Source organism: Passer montanus, unplaced genomic scaffold (assembly GCF_014805655.1).
Source record: "Passer montanus isolate IOZ18808 unplaced genomic scaffold, ASM1480565v1 scaffold4, whole genome shotgun sequence".
Lineage (NCBI taxonomy): Eukaryota > Metazoa > Chordata > Aves > Passeriformes > Passeridae > Passer > Passer montanus.
This window is the reverse complement of record NW_024368818.1, coordinates 2,198,931-2,223,009: the sequence shown is the minus strand read 5'-3', so window position 1 is coordinate 2,223,009 and position 24,079 is coordinate 2,198,931. Positions and strand designations below refer to the sequence as shown.

At 40.2% G+C, this 24,079-nt stretch overlaps 2 protein-coding genes across 2 annotated transcripts; one reads left to right on the top strand and one right to left on the bottom strand.

Moving 5' to 3' along the window:
- Nucleotides 1–208: 208 nt before the first annotated feature.
- On the top strand, nucleotides 209–9,264 carry LOC120506786 (proteasome maturation protein). Its single transcript, XM_039718774.1, has 6 exons — nucleotides 209–262; nucleotides 1,966–2,063; nucleotides 2,803–2,863; nucleotides 5,045–5,146; nucleotides 6,992–7,085; nucleotides 8,737–9,264. Exons 1-6 carry the CDS (start codon nucleotides 260–262, stop codon nucleotides 8,802–8,804), a joined length of 426 nt encoding a protein of 141 aa, XP_039574708.1. The 5' UTR covers nucleotides 209–259; the 3' UTR covers nucleotides 8,805–9,264.
- Nucleotides 9,265–11,600: 2,336 nt separating this feature from the next.
- SLC46A3 (solute carrier family 46 member 3) lies at nucleotides 11,601–23,935 on the bottom strand. The gene is made up of 5 exons (XM_039718773.1): nucleotides 23,525–23,935; nucleotides 17,792–18,665; nucleotides 17,303–17,386; nucleotides 15,709–15,865; nucleotides 11,601–14,166 (listed from the first exon to the last, which is right to left on the bottom strand). Exons 1-5 carry the CDS (start codon nucleotides 23,714–23,716, stop codon nucleotides 14,079–14,081), a joined length of 1,395 nt encoding a protein of 464 aa, XP_039574707.1. The 5' UTR covers nucleotides 23,717–23,935; the 3' UTR covers nucleotides 11,601–14,078.
- Between the last annotated feature and the right edge of the window lie 144 nt (nucleotides 23,936–24,079).

The window sequence follows — 24,079 nt, the reverse complement described above, 5'->3', positions numbered from 1 at the left end:
CCTAGCTGATTCTGTGCTTCAGTGAACAGCGCGTTCATTTTACAAGGCACAGACCTACGAGTAAGAAAGCCATGGCGAAGGAGGGCGCAGGGCGGAACACGAACCCCTCACGCCCCACACGGGGCAGCCGGGCCGCCAACCCCCACGGCGCCCTCAGCGCCCCCGCGGCCCCGCCCCTCGCGCGGCGACGCAGGCGGGGGGCGGGCCGGAAGTGAGCGGCGGCGGCGGCGGAAGTGGCTGCGCGCGTCGGGGGCTCAAGATGGTGAGTGCGGGCAGCGGCGGCGCCGGGCGGGCGGGCGGAGGTGTCAGTGGCACTCAGCGCCATGGCGCGGTGGACATGGCAGTGTCCGGTCATGGGTTGGACTCGCTGGTCTCACAAGTCTTTTCCAACCTAGCTGATTCTGTGCTTCAGTGAACAGCGCGTTCATTTTACAAGGCACAGACCTACGAGTAAGAAAGCCATGGCGAAGGAGGGCGCAGGGCGGAACACGAACCCCTCACGCCCCACACGGGGCAGCCGGGCCGCCAACCCCCACGGCGCCCTCAGCGCCCCCGCGGCCCCGCCCCTCGCGCGGCGACGCAGGCGGGGGGCGGGCCGGAAGTGAGCGGCGGCGGCGGCGGAAGTGGCTGCGCGCGTCGGGGGCTCAAGATGGTGAGTGCGGGCAGCGGCGGCGCCGGGCGGGCGGGCGGAGGTGTCCCTGTGCCGGGCTGCACCGAGCCAAACCCGACCGAACCGAGCTTCCTGCCCCGCCGCCCCCGCGGCGACGGAGGGCGCAGGGCGGAACACGAACCCCTCACGCCCCACACGAGGCAGCCCGGCCGCTATTCCCCACGGCGCCCTCAGCGCCCCCTCGGCCCCGCGCGGCCCCGCCCCTCGCGCGGCGACGCAGGCGGGGGGCGGGCCGGAAGTGAGCGGCGGCGGCGGCGGAAGTGGCTGCGCGCGTCGGGGGCTCAAGATGGTGAGTGCGGGCAGCGGCGGCGCCGGGCGGGCGGGCGGAGGTGTCCCTGTGCCGGGCTGCACCGAGCCAAACCCGACCGAACCGAGCTTCCTGCCCCGCCGCCCCCGCCAGATAACCCTCCCCTCACTCTCTCGGCGTCTCCGGGGGCAGCGGGGCCGTGCTGAGTCATAGGGTCCGGCGCGGCCATGGCGGGTTTGCTCACGGGCGCGGGGGGCCGGAGGCGCCTTTTGTACCACACGTTGTGCAAAAGATCTTAGCTGTAAGCATGAATTTTCTGTTGGATCTGACAGCGCTGCTGGGCAAACCCTTGCACTGAACTGCTCATCGCTGTCACCTTCCAGAGATTATTGCTGTCACCTTTTGTTGTTTGTATTGCCCTATTGGTGGAGCAGTTTTTACGAACAATCCTAAAATCACTTCAATAAATTTGGTTAGGTTAGAGAGAAGTTAGTGGCCTGGAGTACTAGTAAGCAGTACTTGGTAAGTCGGTGGACTTGAGGTGATCTGCTACAAGTTACTGCTTTCCTTTGTTCTCTCAGTTATTAACTGGCACGCTAGACTGCTGGAATACACCTTGTCCTCCTCCTGGCAGCCTCAAACCGTGGCTAAATTTGATCTTGTGTCAGTTTTGCAGTAAATGAAGGAATGCTCCTTTCTGTCCTGTCAGCTGTCAGGACCTGCCTCTTTCCTTTCCATCCCTGCAGCCCAGGGTGGGAACAAACAGGGAATATATTGTGAGTTTAACTTGATCTGGGTCAACCAGATACAAAAATGTTGTAAGTACCTTTAGTTTTCATCAGACTCTCTGAAAGAATTCCATATTAGTGTACAGTTTATATTTTGGGGTGCTTTGCCTCTATTTTAAAGAAACTCTAAAGTCTAGGGATTGTCCAGAGGTACTTTAAGGAGTCTTCAAGCACTTCCTTTCATCTGGCTGGCCTGATGGCCCATGCAAAAGCGGACTGGTTCTGTTGAAGTAATCTTCTTTTTTTTGTTGTTGTTGCAGAATTCCAGAGGTGCTGCTTCTCTGTTGAAGGATAATATCTCACTTGCAGACGTTTCAGCTGCAGGGCTGTTTGAAGGTCATGATCTTCTGCGCAGAGGGTACGCTTCACTTTTGCTTGCTGAGCTGTGTCACAGGCAGTGTTGAACTGCAGTGTGTGCTAAATGTTGGCTTTTACAGAAGTTTCTTGGCAGGTGTGTTGCAGACAGGCATTTACCTCTGTGATACTGTCCTTTAGAAAAGAAACAGCAAAGTGTTGATAATTAAAAAATACCTGATATTTTTAATATGCATTTCTGTGAGTGTGCCATAACACTGTGGGAAATGGGACAAACCCCAAAAGGAATATAATAAAAATAGTTTGGAGTTTGCCATTTTTACCTGAGTGTGAAACTTATGTCTCTGTCTTGGATAATGAATCCAGAATAAGTTCATGAGTTTAAAATGCCATACAACTGGCATTGGGGGGAAGGTGTGTACAATATTCAATTGCAAAAGTTTGGAGGCTTCAAAATAATATACAGTGTAGCTTGGACATAATTAAATCTGTTATGATTTCATTTATTAGTATTTTAATCTTTCTGGAAGGTATCAAGGAAGAAAAACATTCTGTTTTGTCAGGCATAAAGGATGTTTGGAAGACTTTTTCTTGTGGTAGTGATGTAGTTAGAGGTTTTACTTGCTGCTTTACTATTAATCTTCTTCTTTTGTAGTTCAGACTTTGCTAGTTGTGTGTCTCTGTGGGCTGGTGTTTGTATCTGAGATTGGTTTTGGAATGCAACTTAAAAAACCATATCCCAATTAATTTGAAGTTAATGTCTTTTCTATTTATTCTTCTAGCTTTACAAGTGTGAAAAATGAATTGTTGCCCAGCCACCCACTGGAGTTGACAGAAAAGAATGTAAGCATAACATCAGATGTAGCCATCTTCCCTCTTTACTAATTATGAAGTCAGAATTAAGGTGTGGTTATCTGGACTGCTTTGTACAGTAGCAAGTAATGAGCAGGGTCTTTAACAGAATGAAGCTGTTCAACAATAGTAACATTTTATCTATATAAATAACATTGTTGGCAAGGCTGTTCAATATTAATCTCATATCTTCAAGTGTGTAAGGAGGCTTCCAAGCAGGGGCTTGTGTGATCAGGTTTAGTCATCCAATTTAACAGAATGAAGCTGTTCAACAATAGTAACATTTTATCTATATAAATAACATTGTTGGCAAGGCTGTTCAATATTAATCTCATATCTCTCCCCACTTCGAGTGTGTAAGCAGGCTTCCAAGCAGGGGCTTGTGTGGTCAGGTTTAGTCATCCAGGAGTGTGTGTGCAGCCACCATAGGTAGGCCAGGGACACAGCTGTCACCTCGTGGAGGCTGATCCTCCCATTTTCTCTGTAGATTTACCATCTGTCTTCAGACTAAGACTGTCAGCCTGTGAACACGTACATATTTCCATAAATTGCTCGATCCCATCTAGGCATTTCACACCTACAGTTTATCATAAGTGTTTGCAGTCTTGTCTGGCTCAGTGCTCACTCATGGACCATTACAAGTGTCTGTGGAAGGTAGAGGGAGAACAGACTTGCTGGTTGAGCTCAGTGTCTCTGGTGCCTGTTTGTCAGTGCAGAAGATACGATGTATCAAATTGGCCTGAAGCAAAGATGTTATTTTGATAGAATGTTCCAAATTGGTAAGTTGAACAGCAGGACAAGGTCTGACTGTAATGTCTAATCCATTCTGATTTTAGCCAGTGTTAGTGTTGCCTTCCATTAAAAGGATGATTTTGTGACACCAAATTTGAGTTTATTTATAAATACTCTTAATGTTTCAGAGCTATTTGTCAATTGACTTTTTTTTTTAAAGTGATTGCTATAACTTAATTTTTAACTCTGTTCTTGCTATACAAAACCTGGATAATTAATTAAAAGATCACATGCTAAAGAGACAAAATTGCACAGAAATAAAACAGGCCATGTGATCCTCTAAGAAGTATGTGGGTCTTCTAAATTGTTTCTTCCACATTTGGTTAATTTTTCTGTAAGTTTAAGGCCAGTTTAATAATTATTTTCATGTTCATTTGAATGGCAAAATATTTAATTTAGCCTGAGATAGTTACGGTTATTTTTGCTGCTATAAATGTTAAAAAGGTTTTTCAGGTAGCACTGGTAGAAACCAAATGTCTCTTCTATAGAAAAATCCTTATCTCTATAAAATAAAAGAAATGGAAAAATAATGTAACCAGAATGACCAGATTAGGATGTGGCATATAAATAGTATTTTCTGCTACCTTTTGAAGAGCATTCAATATAGATTGTTACAAAGAAAATGCTTGTTATATCTTTGACTTGTATTTTTGAGTTGGTTTTTGAGATCCCTTCTCATAAATATGATGTTCTCATAATAATAGGCTTTTGTCATGGTGATGGAGTAGAGATTTTAAAATTAGAGATTTGTTTTTTTTTATTATTTAAGCTTAAGTTTAACATTAATATAACTTACTTCTTTGTACTTCAGTATACATGAGTAAGCACTTTTTCTTTAAAAAGTCTCTGTTAAATAGATTTTCTTTGTCTTACTGATAAGTTTGAGAGCAGCTGAGGAAAATAGGAGTTTTCCTTTGCTTCTCACAATCATAAGGACTGTAAGTGGTGCTTTGTTTTCCTGCTTGATCAGAAAAGAAGCACATCAAACATTTTCAAGTAGTTTTTGATGACTAACTAATGACATCAAATCAGATCTTTAAGCTGGACTTAGCTTCCTATTCATTCAGACAATATTATTGTAAAGTAGTGCAAAATTGTACCACTTGGTGGTGTTACATCTCCTGATTATCAAAAATAACAAAATTTCTGCTATTAATGTGGAATAAAATCCAGCAAAAAAACCAATTTCAGCTTCACAGAACAACTGTTACTGCATCACTTTCTCCTGTATGCTTGAGATATGTTTGATAGTATCACTGAATTTTTACATAGAAATTCAGTGAGCATGTTCTTTTAAGTAGGATGTCACAAATTTATTCTATGGCTGTACTTTCAAGTAACTTTTTTTTTAAAAAATAAAATCAATATTGTTTGTGACAGTTCCAGTTAAATCAAGATAAAACAAACTTTGCCACACTGAGAAACATCCAAGGAATCCATGCACCTTTAAAGCTGCAGATGGAATTCAGAGCAGTGAAACAGGTGAGCATTTTTATCTAACTGGTATAACTTAGGCCATTTGAAAAAAAATGTTTACCTTGAAATATGCTTTCAGAGACACTTTCAGAGATATCTTTCTTTGTTGAGATACCTTATGTTTCTGAAGGAAATTAATTCACTGTTAAAAAACTGCTGTTAAAAACGATGAACCAAACAGTGCAATTACTAGTTTTTAGAGCAGTCCATATACTAACACCTCTTAGCTGCTGTTCTTTTATTGGTTATTTGGTGAAGTGGTAACTGCTCTAGCCCTGCTGTGGAATAGCTTCCTGGAAAAACAGGAGTAGGAATTGAGTATTAATTCCTAAAATTAAGACTCTCTCCTGCAGAACATATGACCTTCACGGGAAGGAGTCTCTGCAGCTGTAGGGAAAAGAGACTTAGGGGTCTGAAGGAGGTAGTGATTTGGGAGTAGATGTAGAAGTAATGTGAAACCTGAAACAGAGAGTTTTCTATGTGCTTATTGTTCCTCAGCCTTTGTTGTAAGATCAAGGGAGCTCTACAGGGAGTTAAGTTCAAAGGTTTTAACTCTTAATTGAGAAGCTGAGCCTGTCTCCTTTTCCTTCTTTTCTCCTAAGATTGAGAGTAGCTGGAGAAAGGGAAACATGGAAAGCTGATTGGTCCTAGTAAACTTTTTTGTCTTGAAGGCTGTCAACCTACTATGAGTAGGTTTTCCAAGTGAGTTAAAGCAGTTTTGTACTCTGAGTGATAAGGTGATACTAAACCATAGTGAGCTGCATTAAGCTTGGCAGAAGTTACTGGTCCTGAAGGTGTGAAAGTCGGGATGTGAGATAATTGGTCCTAGTAAACTTTTTTGTCTTGAAGGCTGTCAACCTACTATGAGTAGGTTTTCCAAGTGAGTTAAAGCAATTTTGTACTCTGAGTGATAAGGTGATACATAGTGAGCTGCATTAAGCTTGGAAGAAGTCACTGGTCCTGAAGGTGTGAAAGTCAGGATGTGAGATACGCAAACATCCCTTGGTCTCAGCTGTGCTGTCTTGAGGACTCTTTTTCCTAACTAACATTAGCACATTGCAGAGAATGAGGAAGGTGAGGATGTCCTGTTAGTCTGTCTCCAGAGGTGGTTTTGAGAGATGGGTGGGGGAAACACGGTGATGAGAAGGTTTTTCACTTCAAGATTCATGTTGGGTATACAAGTTTTATTGTATTTTAGCTGAAGTATCTCTAGTAGCAGTGAATGCATTCTCAGAAAATTTATGCTCTGAAATCTATGTGTGCTACTTGAAATTTTTTTGGAAATACTGTGAGTCAAGGGTACTGAAGACTGTTAAAAGTAACTGGGAGTGGACTTGAAGCTTAAGACTTGGTTGAGTTTGGAGACATAATTATGATTTAGATTAATTAAAAGGAGGATTATGTTTGATTGTGAAAGTCAATATAGCTCTTTGTCTTGCATTCCTGACCTGTGTCAGAGATGTAGGAGGCTTAGAATGTAGTTCCCAAACTCTGCAGTATACATCAGTTGCCCAGTACTGACATCAGGGTCTGGAGGTTTGCAGTGAACCTCCCCAACTTTATGTGAGAGGAGCTTTACAGAGTAGACAAAAAGTACTTTATTTCTTAAAGTGCAGTATTTGCTGTACTACCTACACCACAGTGAAAACTAAAAATCTGTTAGAAGACTGTTCTTCTCAAACAGTTAACTAAAAGAAGATGGTGGTGTTTGTGTGTGTTTGTGTGCCAGTAGTGTTGTTTTTTCTGCCTGTTGACTTTTCCAAGTCACTTCAGACTGAGAAATCCAAGTAAGAACCCTTTATATTTCAGACTTGCAGAGACTTGAACTCTTGCTTGAACTCTTTTTTACAGGTCCAGCGTCTACCATTTCTTCACAGCTCAAACATGGCAATGGATATTTTGAGGGGGAATGATGAATGCATTGGTTTTGAGGATATCCTTAATGGTAAATACATTCTGGCTTTAATATTATGGAAACATTTAAAGGTAAAATTTGGGAGCTGTGAAGTTCTTTGCCTCTACTGAACAAGAGAATTAAACTCCCAAAATGCAAAAGATGACATTAATCATAAAAGCAAAGAAGCACTGGGGAAGGAGAAATAAATGTAATTCAGCTGTAAGTTATGTGGAAATTACTCTGAAATATTGAGCAAGACAGTAGGCTGTCTTGTTTGTAGGCTGGGTTTCTAGAGGAGTAGATTATGCATGTATGTTGTATGCCTCTTTCCTCAGAAACTTTTAAAGTACTTGTGCAGATTTTGTCAAGCAGAGGTTACAAAGTTTTTTACATTCTGTAATTAAGAAGAGAATGTTAGGGAGGAGGTAGAGGATTATTGAAACAGGTACTTAGCAGGGGAAAGGCTCGCTCAAATGAACTCAACAGGCTGCAGTTGCATGGTAGCCTGCTGACTATTGGTATGTGTGGAATAGAATAAACTTGGAAAGTGGCTTTTGAACAAATTACTTCTAGCTTGTATTTAAGGAGACGGAAGAAGGCAGAAAGTGGGATAGGAGAAGGGAAATAGCAGGGGGATAGAAAGCTGGAAATAATGGAGGAACAAATCTGAATCTAGAGGCATGAAAATAAGCCCAAATCCGGGCTTATTTTCTGAGATGGATATAGAGGGACCAAGGAAAGGAATCTTGGGCTATTGTGGTTCCACAAGCATAGAGCTATGTTGAACATAATTGGTAGAATTTTGGCTATTTACCACTGCTTACAACAAACAGATTTTTATAGAGTGCTGAGGAGTGAGTGGGTTGCAAGTGGTTTTGGGTAGGCTTTATTTATCAGAAAGTGGACTAGATATTTTTGTTGTCTCTGGAGGAATCGGAGGCATTAATATGTCTTATTTATGGAAGGAAAACATGATTGATACACCCATAAAGAAAAGTGTATTTCTTCTAAACAGTCACAACATGTGTGCTGGCCCTGTATTTTTTTTTTTTTTTGGTTGGTTGGTTTTTAAAATTTTTTTAGGGCGTTTTTGTTTTTTTTTTTTTAGTTTTTTGTGTAGAAAAGGAGTTCATACTGTAAGTATTGGTCTCTTGTGTCCTCTGCACATTCCTTAGTAGCCTTTGAGGACAGTGGCTAATGTCTTTACAGAATGGAGGAAATCTCAGAGATATTTATTCTGTGAAAGTAGGCAGCTGGGCAGAGAAGAGAAACCAGGAATGTGTCCCTGCTAACAGAAGGGAGAACTCCCTTCTGCTGTTAGAGAAGTTGTGATGCAAAGAGATGTAGGGCAACTATGGAGAAAATCCTCAGTCAGACTTGAGTTTTCTCAAACACTAAACTTGTGGTGTAATCCCTTTGAGGCTCAGGCAGTTGGAGTCTGTGCTTATCCAGACCTGGTTGGTTTTATTTGAAATGTGTGTGTGTCCTTATAACAAGCTGTTCCACAATATATGTGTTCTGTCAGTGCTTTGGATAGAGGCTTCTGAGTTACAGATCTGCACTCTGCAACACTGTCAAAAATCAGTCAAGTAACTGTTGCACTAAGCATTATTATGAAAAGAGATGTTCACCTTCATAAGTTGTTGTTAGTCTTTGTAACTTGGTAAAGGCTTCTTACTGTCAACTTTTCTTTTTTCAGATCCTTCCCAGAGTGAGGTTATGGGAGAACCACACATGATGATGGAGCACAAACTTGGTTTATTGTAACAAAATATACTTCAGAAAAATGTTTTGTGTGTGTCTTTCTAGCTCAGATCTAAGTACATGGTACTAAATTGACACTCACAGTGTTTAGCAAGCAGACCTAGTTATCACTTGCCTTCCTTAATGAAAAGGCACATTAAATGTTTAATGTCTCTAAATTGTTCTGTACCTGTTGCCAATCATACAAATGTCCTGTAACTAGGTAGTTTAAATAATGCCTTTTCATAAACTGCTCAGGACAATAGCTTCTTAAATATGGAACTACTATATATGTATACAAGAAATTCAAAAATACCCAGGCATTTTAAAACTGACTACTGTGGTAATGCATTTCATGGGGGAAGAGGAAGGTATTTTCCGTTGCATAACTCTTTGTTCATGAAAATTTCCATACACTTTTTAAACTATTGAATAAAAGTTTGCTATAAATGCTGTTGCGTTTCAAAATATATTTAATCCTAAATCAAGAATCTCTTATCCATGACCCAGTGTTGTCCCTTTTATTGCAATATCTTTAAAGGTTTTTAACTTTGGCATTGCTAGTTACATACATTGTAGCCCTCTCTTGACAGTTATTTGAGTGAGCCATTAAGTTTTATGTAGAATTGAAAGCATTGCTGTAAGAGTGGAATTAAACAATTTTTCATGTTTGTCCCTGAGAGGGTATTTTAGTTTCTGAAAGTAGAAGCAAGTTCCACTTGGGGTTTAAAGGGATGTTTTAAAATCTGTTTGAACATAATCCAAAAGAGCGCTCCCAGGTCTAGGTATTTTAGTATTAAGAAAGAATGCAGAATTATTCAAGTACTTAATAAAGCTGCTGCAGTAAGGCCATGAAGATGTGGTGGTACAAATGCAGAAATAATTATTCGTGGGTTTACAAAAATCAGATCTTAATTAAGGAAGAATGAGAGATTTATACTTAAATACATATTTTAAAGGAGCAGACCACTGTAAGGGGTTTTGTGTGCCTAAGTGGTTTTATTTGTTAAATCCAGGGTTGTAACAACTATTTCTGGTGTCATACACGTGTATATGTTTTATCAATCTGGCAAGGCAGCTAATACAACGTGGCATATCAGGAAATACTCTGTGGTCCAAAAAATGTTATCTATTGTCAGATATGAAGAACTTGAAAGAGTATTTCTAAAACAGGAACTATCTTTATTCAGCAAGTTTTAATGACTTGGTTGAACATAATTAGCATTCTGTTGTAGATCATTTGAACAGGAATGTTGCTATAAACCTTTTTCCACAACTGCAAACATCCGTTATGCTTTTTAGTGGGCTTATAACTACAACAAATTCCCTATATGTTTGGGTCAAAACCTCTAGCTTCTGTCCTGTAAATTTTGTAGTGCTTTTATATGTAAAACATTGCAGCATTTGGGAAACATTAAGATGATAGTATGACTCACTTTAGTGGTGGTCTTATTGGGTTTTATATTTAAATTTGTTTCATTTAAGAAATGAAGCTTCTAAAATTTTTTGTCACTTGAGACTTGCCGAGATTAGTGGTTTGTGCTATGCAGTACAAGCTGTTTAATTTTTTTCCTTAGGGAAGTTAAAGAGAGGACCAATAAATTGAACATGCAAGTGTAGACCTACTCACATTTTTGTTTTCTACAGCTGTCCTCATCTGTGAGCTGATAATCTTTATTAAATATCAGAGTTGGCTGCTGGTTTATAAAAAAGCAAAACTAAACTGTTATGTGGCAAGGTTGGAGTTCAGGAGGCTTTGTACTGCTCAAGGCTCAGGCCAGAAAAGCTGAGAGATTATATTGCCAGGTCTGGGACAAGTTAAAGGTGCTGGCATGGATTTTTAGGAGATCTGCCATCTTACCTGTACTGCTCAAGAAAACAGAGCCATCCAACTATTGGACACAGTTACTGATACCTTACAGCTCCCCACTTGAGTTTATTATCTGGTTTGCCTTTCCTAGTGTTGGCTGAAAGATGGATGCTGTTGCATCTGAGCGAAACTACATTAAGACAAGTAATTTACTTGAGTTTCTCATTAGTGCAGTGTAAAACCAGAGGCAGATTAGGAGGTTGCATGTGATTTCTAGGTGGTTTTGTTCAATGATTAGTATACTTTGTAATAATCTTGGGTGAGATCAAGCCATATTCAGAGCCAGGCAGTTGCATTGTTCATTATGTCTGCAAGGAAGCTAATCCTAGGGGCTAGCCAGGCTGGAAAGCAAATAGTATGAGTAAGAGGGCTGTGTGAGAATTTATGCTGTTAGTAGAGAAATGGGAGTCAAGCAGGACTGAGGCAAAAATCTTTTGAGGTGAAAAGGAAGGGTTATGTTTTCTCAGTGTTGCAGGGGGCTGGGCTGTGGACTGGGCTTCCTGCCCCAGCCCTTTCCTCCCATTTTGTACAAGCCTCATTCTGTCAAGCAGGTGCTGCACGGATCAACCCACAGAGTTGGGTTGTGCTGGGCACTGGAGCTGGAGCTCAGATGGATCTGGCCTGGGTAAGGGGAGGAAGGCACTTGCAGCTCTGCTGCTCTGGCAGGTGCAACCCAAGCCCCCACCACGACTTCTTGCCGATGGCAGTGCTGTCCCTACTCTGCAACTCCCCACCTCCTCTTGGTGCCAGTGTTCTAGGCAGCATCCTTTCCCCTCCCCAGGCACAGGAGGGAAGCAAATGCACATCTTCTGCTCTAATGGTTGTGTTATGACCATAAAAAACATGATGCCATAGTGCTGCTCCTGTTTACACTAACAGTCCTCTATCAGTCACGTCATTGCCCATTTGTCAAAAAACAAAATTTAAAAGCACAAGAACTACAAATGCAACAGAGTTAAAAAACCCAAACTTTATTATTATGTCAAAATAATGTCTTTATACACAAATAAAGAAATTATTATAAACTTAATAGATTTTGCTTTAATAATCTGATGCATATTAGTACTTGGTTCCTCAGCTTCCACCATGCGAGGCATTTTAAAAACACAGTTCATATCCTCCATGTGTTTTGGCCTATATTTATAGCCAGTTCTAAATGCTCCATCTACCAGAAATACTCTGCAAACAGCACGTACTTTGTGCAGTTAAATCAAATCATAACAAAGCCATTCCTGAGGTGTTCGTGCTTGTTGGACTGACACAGCACCACTGTGCAAGCAGCTCACTTTGTTGTGAGCTTCCAAGTACTAGGAGAGGTGTGCACGGAAGAAGAGCAACATCCCTTCTGCATTTGCTTTTTTTATTTCCAGGCAGTTTTGTGTGAAATAGTTAATTTCATAAAGCCTTACATAACTGCATAATGAAGAGGCAAGGAAGACAATGTAATGTTTGTGCTAAAATCCTTTACATCAGTGTTTTCTTAATCTCTCTACAAGTACTCATTATGTTTTGGACCCACTGGTTATTGTAGAACTCAGCTCATGTTTCCAATAAGTCGGCAGTAGCTTGGGCACCTCAAAGGCATTAAGCAGTTTTATTTTCTGGCCCTTGTCTAAACTACTGAGAGGAAAGCTAATGATCTTTAATTGCCAACATCAGTTCAGGACAGAAGTGTAAGAGCTAGCTAGAGGTGTTAGCATATTCCCTCTGGCCCGGATAAATGGCCCTGTTTTCACCTGTGATGCGCAGATAGTGGTCTCCTGAATATTGTAAGGTGTCCTTTTAACTTATTTGAACCTTCTTCCAGACTTCTCTGTGATCATGATACATAACTTGGAAAGAATGCAATCATTCAGTTATAAAGGATCTATAAAAGTATCATCATGATTTGGTATTACTGTTTTTTGGTGGAGTACCACTGGGAAGTTCTGCAGGAGTCTCTGTTCATAGGATGGGTATCAGTGGCTGTAAGCAGCTCACTTTTTATACAGCACATGCTATGTCTGTCTGCATTTTTATGCTAAGCCATGTGCATGTGAAGTCATTGTAGTTGCTTTCCTAGAGGTTTAATTCCCTAAATGGCAACCACATTCCATTGTTTTGCTTTTTCTACCTAATCTGTTTTGGGGGAAAAGAGTCACACACAACTTGGAGAGATCAGGACAGTATTGGCTGTCAAACTCTTAACAAAATCACCAGATGGGAGTGGTCCTTACCTTGGGGTTATATTCACACTTCTGCTGTGCTGTGCATTCTAGAATCTAATACTGAGGATAATTTCTACTTAAAAGATCTTAAGGAAAAAGGTGAGGACTCAGTGCAGAAACTGATTGCTAGGTTTGGCAGTCTCACCAGTTTGCACTGGGGCCCTGGGCATGTCACGGTCCTCTCTGTTAATTTCTCTCTATGCAACTGAGAGGATAGTATCTATTATGGAAGGATGTTTTGAATAGCATTTGTAAAGTGCTTTGAAGATTAGAAGTGCTGTTCAAATTCATAAATTATGCTACATTTGTTGCAAGATGATTAGATTAATGATTCTGATTTTGTCACCTCATTTCAGGGTTGTTAAAAAAATAAATTCTACAGATAAGAAATGCTATCACAGCTTTTCACTAAAAGAAACATTTAAGCTAAGTACCAACTTAACTAGAAAACAAGAAGTATCTCTGGGACAAGTCAGAGATGTCTGTACACAGTCCTTAATATATGGAAAATGATAAATATGCAATATGGCCTCTGTAAAATGCAGGTTTAGGCTGAACTTCACACTCCGCAAGATTTCTCTGCAAGAAATTTTCTGACAGTTCTGTGTGAAAATCCATTTCAAGAGCTAAGTCACAGGCAAAGTCCACAGATCTTATGTTAAACTTACACTAACACTCTGCTAGCTGTAGAACAGTAAGTGTACTTATGGCAGGTGTAAGTACTGCCTCCAGTTTGCTTTCTGAAAAAAACTATTTTTTTAGTTTAGTAATTTTAGTATTGTGGCTTCACTGTTAAGACAGGCCTTTCAAGATGTACACAGTGGACCACATTCTCAGCTGGCACAAGCTGCAATGGCTTCAGCAGAATTGCCAGTGTCCTCTGGGTTCTGAAGCTTATCTTTGTCACCCAACTTAAGAGCAATACAAGATGCATCACTCTCCACAGGTGACATTCTCAAACTTGAGAAAGGGTGAGTGGAAAAAGTATCATCCTACCTTATTTCTTCCTTCATGCTGAAGCAGCATTAATCTCAATTGTCAGCCTATTTCCATAGTTAATAGCTAGCTTTAGTCAAGTGCTAAAAAGAGATTTGGTACCAATTTAGTGCTTATTGCTGCAGGGCCACTTGGAGATTGTGTTATCTCTTTGGTTTCTGTGTGAAATAACTATCTGTGCCACTGCATGTCAGATTAGAAATCCCAGATATGTGGATCCTTTGTTCAACTATCAGCACTCTCTAAGCTGGATACTTCTTCAGGTACCAGCAGAGCCAAGTCCTCCCCATTCCAGCTTGTGCACAGAAGCCAGCTGTAAGACAAAGACAAGACAGGCATCTTTAGCTGAGATAATTCAGTATAGCATGCTGATTCAGCACCAACAAACACACAGCATAGCTCTCTGCAGCCATCCTCTGTGGCACAAAAGCAGTGACACTATTTGCCCTAATTACATAGGTCAGACAATATCATTACTGCTGCCTTGAGCAGCAGTACTAAACTACTCTGCCTGCTACAGACTGGAACAAACCTTTCTGCTCTCCAACTGCAACAATGCATGACACTCTAAAAAGAAAGGTGCATTCACAGGGTCAGATATCTGAAACTAATGACAGAAGGTAAAGAAATCTAACTTTCAGAAATTTATGGTGATGATGTACTACAGTACTGATTGCAAGATGGACCGATTGATGGTAAATATGTTTCCTTTTCTGCTGTAGAGTTTGCTTTCTTTATAGACAATTTCTCTACTTACACTGAACTAAACTAAAGATAATATTTAATAGAACAAATACTTACTGTGACTTTGTTAAGGTAACTGAATTTCTCAATTATTTTATTACTTCACTGGAAAGTATTCTACTCATGTGCAAGACCCCTTTGCTTCAATTCCCTCAGGTCTAAGACCCATCACTACTTTAAATTACTATTAGTACAGCTTCTCTGTAAAGATTGTGTAAATAATTATAATGAAGCAGGAATAGACTTGAAATTATGTGAAAGATTCTAAATCTACAGCAATATCACTGCCTATTTAAATCTTAAAATGCAGCTGATGCAGAGATAAAAGGTGACAGAGGGGAGGTCTAAGTATTAGGAAAAAATATACAAGTCTCCAGCCAGAGTGCCACCCTCTTAAGAAAAACAACTTTTCCTCCAACTGTAAATCTATCTAATTAAAATTGATTCTTCTGTCATTTAGATTTTTGTTTCAGCATCCTAAAATGAAATAATTTATACTGGAAATAATGTAAAGTGATCTTTTTGAGTACTCATGAATGGTATTTCACTGTCTGTATTACCAGATGGTCACTAGATATGATTAGATTATACAACTGCTGTAGAGGCCTTTTTTAAAAACATGTTTAGAGGTTTATTCTTTTGGGCTTTAAAATCTTTTACAGATTTTAATGGCACTGGGCCACAAGGTACCCCTGAACAAAGTCCAGGACAGACAGCTTTCCATAAAACCCAGTGGGTGACTGTTATGTTTATAACCCTCATTAGCATCTAGAAAAGCTCAGATTGCAAAATTAAGTTCATGCCTTTCACATGATCTGTGGGAAAGGCTTTCCTGGAAGAAAGACCATGTAAAGGTCTCAAACCAAAGGAAGTCACACGTGCAGTCAAGGGTATAGTGTATCCCACTGGCAGTACATTCAGGTTATCTTCAGTTTGGGGAAAATTCACAGCATGGAGCTGAGAGAAAGTGGCTGGGTTGGGGAAAAGGTGTGAAGCTAGCAGATAGGAAAGTTTGAGAACTACCACACTAAAAACTATTCAGCTGCAATTCATGTCAAAATATGAATTACTGGCAAAGGCAGTCAGAAGAACCCTCCTGATCTGTACTTACCACAGGACAGACAGTGGAATTAGACAAAGGCCTGCTGATAGGAGGAAGCTAAAGCCTGAAAACCATGCAACAGTAGTTGCATAGAGAATATTAAAAAGTGAAATTGACATTGTGCCGGTCACAACTTCTAAACAGGCAATACAAGCAAACACAGCACCTGCCAAAAACAAATGGGCAAATTATAAACAAAACAAAACCTCTTCAAAGTACTGAAGTTTTTAAACATGGTTCAAAAGATGTATCTGTTGACAGTATTTTTGCAAGTATTCAAATTACAAGCACTAGGCAATCATACTTTGCTACGAAAGTGTCTTCTGTGGCAACTCCTACAAAATGCTAGCAAAAAACCAACAAATAACACATTTTGAAATGGAAACTATTTTTCTTTACTATTTTTGTTACCATGCCTACTTTCTTGCATTTGCTTATCACATCATGTTTAACCTGTTCATCCTCACTAACCATGCTGAGCATGTCTCCATCCTTTACCCCTTCCAGTTCTCTTCTTCATTCTTACTCTTCCCTTTCTTGTTTCTTCCTTCTCTAACCTTCACTCTTATATGTGGAAAAGACTGATTCAACAAGGACTGCTGGTTCAGCTTAAAACCACTGCCTTCTCATTTTTGAAAAGAAACAAATGTTTTTTGGACTGAACTACCCTTTGGGGTGGCAGTCTATCCTGTGAGTGTCTTGTTGAACACATTTTCCTGAGCTGTATTCATAGTCACAGGACCATAACCAAAAGCACACTAGGTAAGCAGAAAAGGATGACAAGAGGCAACCTGACTGCTGCATCAAACTACTCAAGTAGCCAAAGCCCTGAAGAACGCCAAGAAACTCAATACCAGAGGTGCATTTTAGCGTAGCTAGTACAAAGAGAACTTTGTTTTAGTGTATGGAGATTAATCTTGAAGAAAAAGCCCAACAAAGCAACTCAGGAAGATCTTTCTAGAAAGTATATGTTTCCCAAAATCTAGAAAATGCACACTCCTCAAAAGCAAAATACGGGATATTTGAGCCATATTTTGAGGCTTGACATACTATTTTCTGTGTTCCATAAGGAAAGTGCTTTGAGAAGTATTATGTTACATTTCTTGGGACATGTTTAGAAGCCACAGGCCTGAAGTTTGGTTCCTGCTCCATAGCTGAGGATACAAGTCTAATTGTTTCCAAGTGCTATGAAGATTCACCACCTACTGCTTACCTTTTTAAACTAGTAAGTGAGAAATTGACTAAATAACAGAAACATATCTTTCTCTGCATGCCAAAACCTTGTGAATGTAGAAGCTCTTGTGAAATCACACTTATAAATATTGCACTTTCTTCTGCTTCAAGTTCCCCATGGTCTTTAATTTAAGAGCAGTATTTTGTTTGAAAGTTGAAACTCGCAGTAGTTTTTAACACATTGTTGTTTATATTTAATTCAGAAACAGAACCTTTTATTAATATCAAGACACAGGTTCATATTAAAAAGAACTTGAAAGAAAAGAAATCTTAAAGTACTAATACAGATCTATTTAGTTAAAGGTAATCTTTGTGCATCTCTGTTCTGAAGCACCATATTATTTTATTGTTTAAAAACAAACCTACTTACCCTGTTCACCAGGGAGAACCACTTTTGACAGCATGGATCGGAGAACAGGAATAGGCATAAAGCCGAACAAAGATGGCACTCTCACTGTAAACAGCCAAGAGACATTGAACTAATTAAAATACGGGAATTTACAAATATATTGCAACTGCATTAGTCATATACTTTTGAACACTTAGTTCCCCAAACAGTAAAAGGCAACAGAAAAGTCAGACTAGAAGTGCACTGAGGCACAATTCTCCAAGAACAGAGAAATTTATAAATCAAATCTATTTCTACAGCACTAAGACCATAAGCCGGTAATTCCATTGTTTCTCCACACAGTTCATCTTTTAATCAAATCCTAGATCAGTCTGATCAACCATTTATATTTTACCTCTCTGTCACCCTTTCAAGGTGGCACGTTCAATATCCAACAACTGCATTTACTACAGATAACAGCAGTATTTTTATATACATTGTTGGCCGTGGAACAACTGATTCTGAACTCACCTAAAAACATGAGCAGAGTAGTTTTGGCAAAGGCAGCCATGATCATTCCTCCAATGTAAGAAAACATCCCAATAAAGACAATATAAATGTCTTTAAGACATTTGGAAAATAAGTAAACTCCTAAAAAGCTGGTCAGTGAGACAGAAGTAGATGCAGCTGCTCCATATCCAATGTATACTTCATTCCAGCAGAGTGGCTCATCCAGTTCATACAGTGTAAAAAGTGAAGTCCCACCCAGCACAGTAAACAAATAAGCCATAAATGTAAAAAGTAACACAATTATTAAAATTCTCTTTTTAGAAGGGGCAGTTTGAAAAAGCATGTACACTCCAGAAAACGTCTCCCTAAGAAGTTCTTTCCAAGATACTGGTGCTTCATGCTGGAATTGAGATACACCTATGGTATCTTCCAGAAAAAATACAATATAGATTATATTAATGACTTGGAGCAGAGATGCTATCACAAATGTCCATGCAAAGCCTATTCCTCTTAGAAAGTAGCCAGATGATAGTCCTGCTAATCCAGACACAACTCCAAAAATCAAATCCACTACAGCTATTCGTGTTGTTTTCTGCTTCTCATCATGACACTCCTCTGCTATGTAAGCAAAGCCTCCTCCAAGGAAAGTTGCTATACTCCCAAACAGTCCAGTAATAAATGCGACTGCAAATAGGACAGAGAGTGGCAAGGAAAAATATGATATTGCAGTCAAGCTCATACTAGAAATCAAAGCTCCCATTGATGGTAAAACTAAAGACCTTTTGTGTCCCTGGCGATCCCCATTAGCTACAATGACAAAGGCCACTATAAGGCTGGGAATGGCTCTAGTTAAGTCCAACTGCATATAAAAAACAGAGGCTTTTTCTTGAACTTCCTGCAAAGAGAAAATAAAAATAATTGTAAATACTATAATAAATTGAAAAAAAAATCTGTTACAATATTACGTACATAATTATTAGCATGCAATATAATGAATATCACTGTACATGTTTACAAATTATAAATTACACTATTATAAAACATAATACATGCATTGTAGTTTTATAAGATTATATGACATTTCGATATACTAGGCTATAATAAAATACCTTCCATATTCAGACTTTTGTAATTTGATCTTCAGTATGCCTCAAACATTCCCTGTTACATTTTAACCCAAAACTTAAAGCTTAAGACACAGTCTTACCAGTACTGTTGACAGAGAAGTTTCAATGTAGACAAGAGAACAATCCTTTTCAACGTGCACTTACAAGAGCTGTAAGTATCTTTAACTGCAAGTATCTCCTTCAATAGAGGGTATGGCAAAAGGGCACTGGGCTACTTTAATACTACTCAGAAATCAGTAGTAAGCCAGTGAGCGATTAAGGAACACATAAGGAACAGCAGCTTCCACAAACACCCATTATGGGAAAAAATTCGGAGTTCTTTTTAACAGAAGTATAAAAATCAAATGTGACTGAAAACCAATCATTTAACAGAGCATGAATGGCTGCAGAAAAAAAGAACTAAAGAATGTTCAATACAAAAAATAAAACTGTTATGAAGCCAGCTGCTAAAGGACACTCAGCAAGCAAATTCAGATCTTGTTTTTACTGCATAGATGCAGATCTGATGAGAGCAGCCACAACAGCCCTTTCAAAGACAACCACCTGGAAGGAACTTTATTCATACAAACCCTTTATACTAGCTAAGATAAAGAGTCAGATGCAGGGACTAAAGTCTTGTGAAAGTTTTGGAGTTTTCTGAGGTTTGACTTGGGCAGGCACGGTGCTCTTCAATCAGCAACAGGTACACTTGTGCAAATCTGCCCACACCATTCTCAGCCTGTATTCAAACCATCTATACTTCACATTTCAGGTGTCTCCTCTGTAGCTAACATAATCCTGACAGAGTAGCATCCAAAATGATGAAAACCCTAAAACTTACAGGAATGTACTTGGGCAATTTTAAAAGCTGCTGAATGCTTTATAAATTCATATTTATATTTACAGGCAGAGACCATGAGTTTCTCATTCAATCTCTTCCTTTTCTTACAAGATACCAGGTTTTATTACAAGAGGAAAATCAACTGATCCTGAGGTTCTCAAGGTAAGCCTTCAAGATCCCCAGCACTCCAAAGTCTTTTGCTCCTTCCCTTATGGTGTCTGACTGCCTTAGCATTCATGACATCCTGGTAACTCGCCAGCAATGCTGTCACCCTGGAAGGGTCAAAACCATGAAGGCTGAACAAACTGAGATGGAAAACATTATTCTGATCTTTAACTCCTCTGCTGCTGGTAAAAAGAACTCCGTATAGTTGCAGACATTGCTTCTTTACTAGGATTGTCTTGTTCAAAGCCATGAGCATCAAACAAATGCTACTATGTTAAAAGTAAAATTAAATTTTAATATGTATCATTTCAACCCACATTAATCACATAATACAAAGATTATTGCCAGACCATTATGAAGTGTGAGACTGAAAGAAAGAAAAACCCAAAACTTGGGTGTCCTTTTTTGGAAGAAACATGGCTACACAGCCAGGTAACATATAGACCATTATGAAGTGTGAGACTGAAAGAAAGAAAAACCCAAAACTTGGGTGTCCTTTTTTTGGAAGAAATTGTGTAACACACAAAACATGGCTACACAGCCAGGTAACATACGTGACCATGAACTTGCTGAGATAAAAAAACTTGATGTCTACCCAAAAGAAAACTACAGACATAAGTACAGGAAAAATCCATTTAGAGTGTAAGGCATGCAACTGCTCACTTTATGGTTTTATAAAGCCAAAGGAAAAGAATATAGAAAATGATAGGTCAAACCTTCAGCTGCTTTAAAATCACTCCATTAAATAATCAATGGAACTACATATATTTGAAGAGAAGGGTCTAGTTTTTTAAACTGCAAATTCACTCTACTCTGAAAAATTACTCACAGTGGACAGAAAAAGATATTACAATCACCTATTTCAAAATTTAAAAAATGAAAATAAAGAAGCAAATAACTTATATAAGGATTAAATGAAGAGAGAAGTGCATCACCTGATATTGAACAATATAAAGGACATGATAACTCACAGGCTCATAAGATAAAATATTACTGAGTAGCAAGGAAGAATTAATGGATTGGATAATAAATCAATGGGATGATAACCAATGTTTAATGATTAATAATACAGCTCTTTCTGAGATATTAAAAAAGCATTATCTAAGTCGGTGATCAGAATGCTTCAGTTTATATTCAAATTACCTTCAAACTCACTTTATTATTACTATTTTTTTCAAATTGTAAAAAATAATTAATCCAAATTTTGCAAAGACTAATCATTTTGAATTATATTCTACTTTTTATGCAGGCTCCAAGTGATTTTTGTCTTCAATTTCCTTTTACATTTTGCTTTGAAATAAGTGAGATTAGTATAAAGCTTCTTCATTCTCAGAACATAAGACTTACACTAAATTAACTGTTAATAGAGATGTTCTTTTAAACATCAATGCCACACAGGGCCTTACAGCAACATCTAACATAGTTAGAACATCTATAAACCTAATTCAGTTAGGCTTAGGTTAGGGAGGTCTTGGAAAATCTGGAACACCTACTTGGCACTTCATTGCGAAAGGGTTTGGAATTAGGTTACTGGATCTACTCTTTGGCCCATACACAGGACTATTACTCAGCACAGAGGCCGATCTGCACTTAAATTAATGCGTGTTTTGAGCACCTACATTGTTACACTATGGTAACTAGTGTGGAATAAAAATGCAGCAAGGCATCCAGACAAGAGTGTAATTGTTCAAAAGCTCATGCCCTACTGGCAATCACTGAAATGCAGGGAACGGAAATTTGGCAGGAAAGGGAAACGAAGAAGTTCTGTTGGCCATTATTCAACTGCTGTCTTGAAGGACTCATGTTCTCAAATATCAGACTATAATTTGTAAACAAAAGACCTGTAAAGTGTGAATATAGAGACGCTATCTAAACTTCAGCTGAAATTAAGCACTCTGCTTTAGTGTTTTGAGAAAAAAATATGAAGTCTTATATCTTGAACCATAGGTGATGGCAATTTGAAAATCAGGTTGAGTTTGAGGGGGTTGCAAAATGTAAAGATGTATTTGAAATGTCGATTTCTTGATGGGCTCTGCTCTGCAATTAGAATTGTATGCTTAGAGAAAATTACCAGACACAGCATCAAATGGGGAGCTAATACTAAAGAAAACACATTTTGGGAGTAACATACAAGCATTATTCCAACAATAACTGGTAATTACCTCCATGGGTCAGCCCAGAAGCCATGCTGGACCACAATTCTATTGACCTTTTTACATTTTTTCTACTAAAACCAGCTTCTGTCAGATGACAAAGAACATATGCCACACTAAAAGTCCTGAATTATTTCTTTGTTAATGGTACATGCTTCCAGTGAAGGTGATCAATCTCCTTTTATATATGACAAGTGAGGCTGATAAGCTCAGGCGTTCAGTCTCGCACATATGCAGCACATCAGAGATTCAGATATGGGATGTGAGCAAAAATTTTCAAGTACCACCTTTTCAGCAGGGTAAGGGAATGCCAGCTTACTCTTTCTGTGACCCGAATTTCTGTGTAATTTATTCAGTGAATCATTTACTTTTGTGACCCTACAGTGGTTTCATCTTTCCCTTTATCCAACCCAACTGCCAGTTGTTGTTGACAAGTATGGTTCTATTGCACCTCTTCTGAAAATATGTTCCCTCTGCTATTCCCATGTTAAACACAGAAATCATGTGGCCACTGAGTGTGCCAGAGCAGTGTATTGCTTCAGAAAAAAACCCCCAAAAAACCAAACAATATTCAAAGAACAACAACTCCAAAACAAGAGGTGAGGTTTCTGTTGAATCAGTGCCTTACTCAAATCCAAACCATAACCTGTAACTGCGGAACTGAGAGATACACATGGGGTGAGAAGGGGAAGGGAATTGGAGAATGACCATCACTTCTGCTGGCAGCTCACAGCTAGCTCTGCTTAAGTGTAGCATTAAAACTGCACTGGAAATGCAATGGAAGAGGTACCATTCAACAACTAGCTATCCAGCACACTGAACTATGCAAAAGTGCTAAAAATGTAACTGACCGTGGGATCCTGTCATCTTGACGTCCCTGTATTCCAGCAAGGCAGACTAATACTCTGAATGGCAAACCATCAACTGCATTTGACCATGCATAGATCAGTTAAATTTTTTTCCACATTTTAAAACCACAAAAAAAAAAAAAAATTAATTTCCCCTGTTCCTTGTTTTCGTAATTCCTCTGAAATACATGTATTTTAAGCTAGATACTATTCCTCAAAATTACAGGGCATTTGCTAAACTTCACATGGTTCCAAAGAACAGTAGGAGCCACAGAGACAACGGGTGGCTCACAAACACAACACGCACAGTGGTGCGGGAGGAGGAGCCTCCGCCTCCAGTTGTACCCGCGGTAATGTCAGCCCAATGCTAATTTGGTCCCCATTCTCTCAGGCGATTTTCAGCTCCCGCTAAAATACGAATTTGTCTCAGTATCTTCCTGGAGACAAATCTTTGTCTTTAAAGCGCTATCACTACCTACAGCATAACATTAGAGGGAGGAGATAGTGAAGTGAGAGCAGGTTACAAAACTACGGCTTTCTGGAGAATTAAAGGTTAAGGTTATAAAACAGGGGGTTATACTGAGGCAGCACGTCCCGGCTGCGAGTTTATTTACAATTATTACTCCTCCCCCGCCACTTGCCTTCTGTTTGATATAAGCCGGGCTGCTCTTATTCTGCTCGCAGTGACTGACATTGCTGTCGCTCACGAAAGTGGAGTTGTACTCCTGCTCCCACAGCCGCCGGTAGATGAACTGCTGCACCAGCGGGCTCGTCAGGGAAGACGCAAAAATGTAGATGAAAATGACGGGCTCCACGCACAGAACCTTCCTCATTTCTGGGTCTGGGCTTCAAACCCTGCGCCAGACAGCAGATCGCAAGGGCTCACCAGGCGAAAGCGAAAGCCCCGAGCGGCAGCCGGCACGGTGACAGCCCCATGCACGGGGGACGCGCTGCGCCAGCCCCGTCCCGGAGCGCAGCGGTCCCGGCTGCCCGCCCCGCCCCGCCGGGCTGTCCCCTGCGCACCGGCCCCGTCCCGCAGCGCCGTGACACCGGGAGGCGGGGCGGGGGCGGCCGTGTCCCTCAGCGGAGGAGTGTCCCCCGCCGCGCCGTCGCCGCCCCCCCGGCCGCCGGGAGGCCGAGGCCCGGTGCCGCCATCTCGGCGCGCTGTCCCCGCCTGGGCCCGCGGGCGGGGCGCT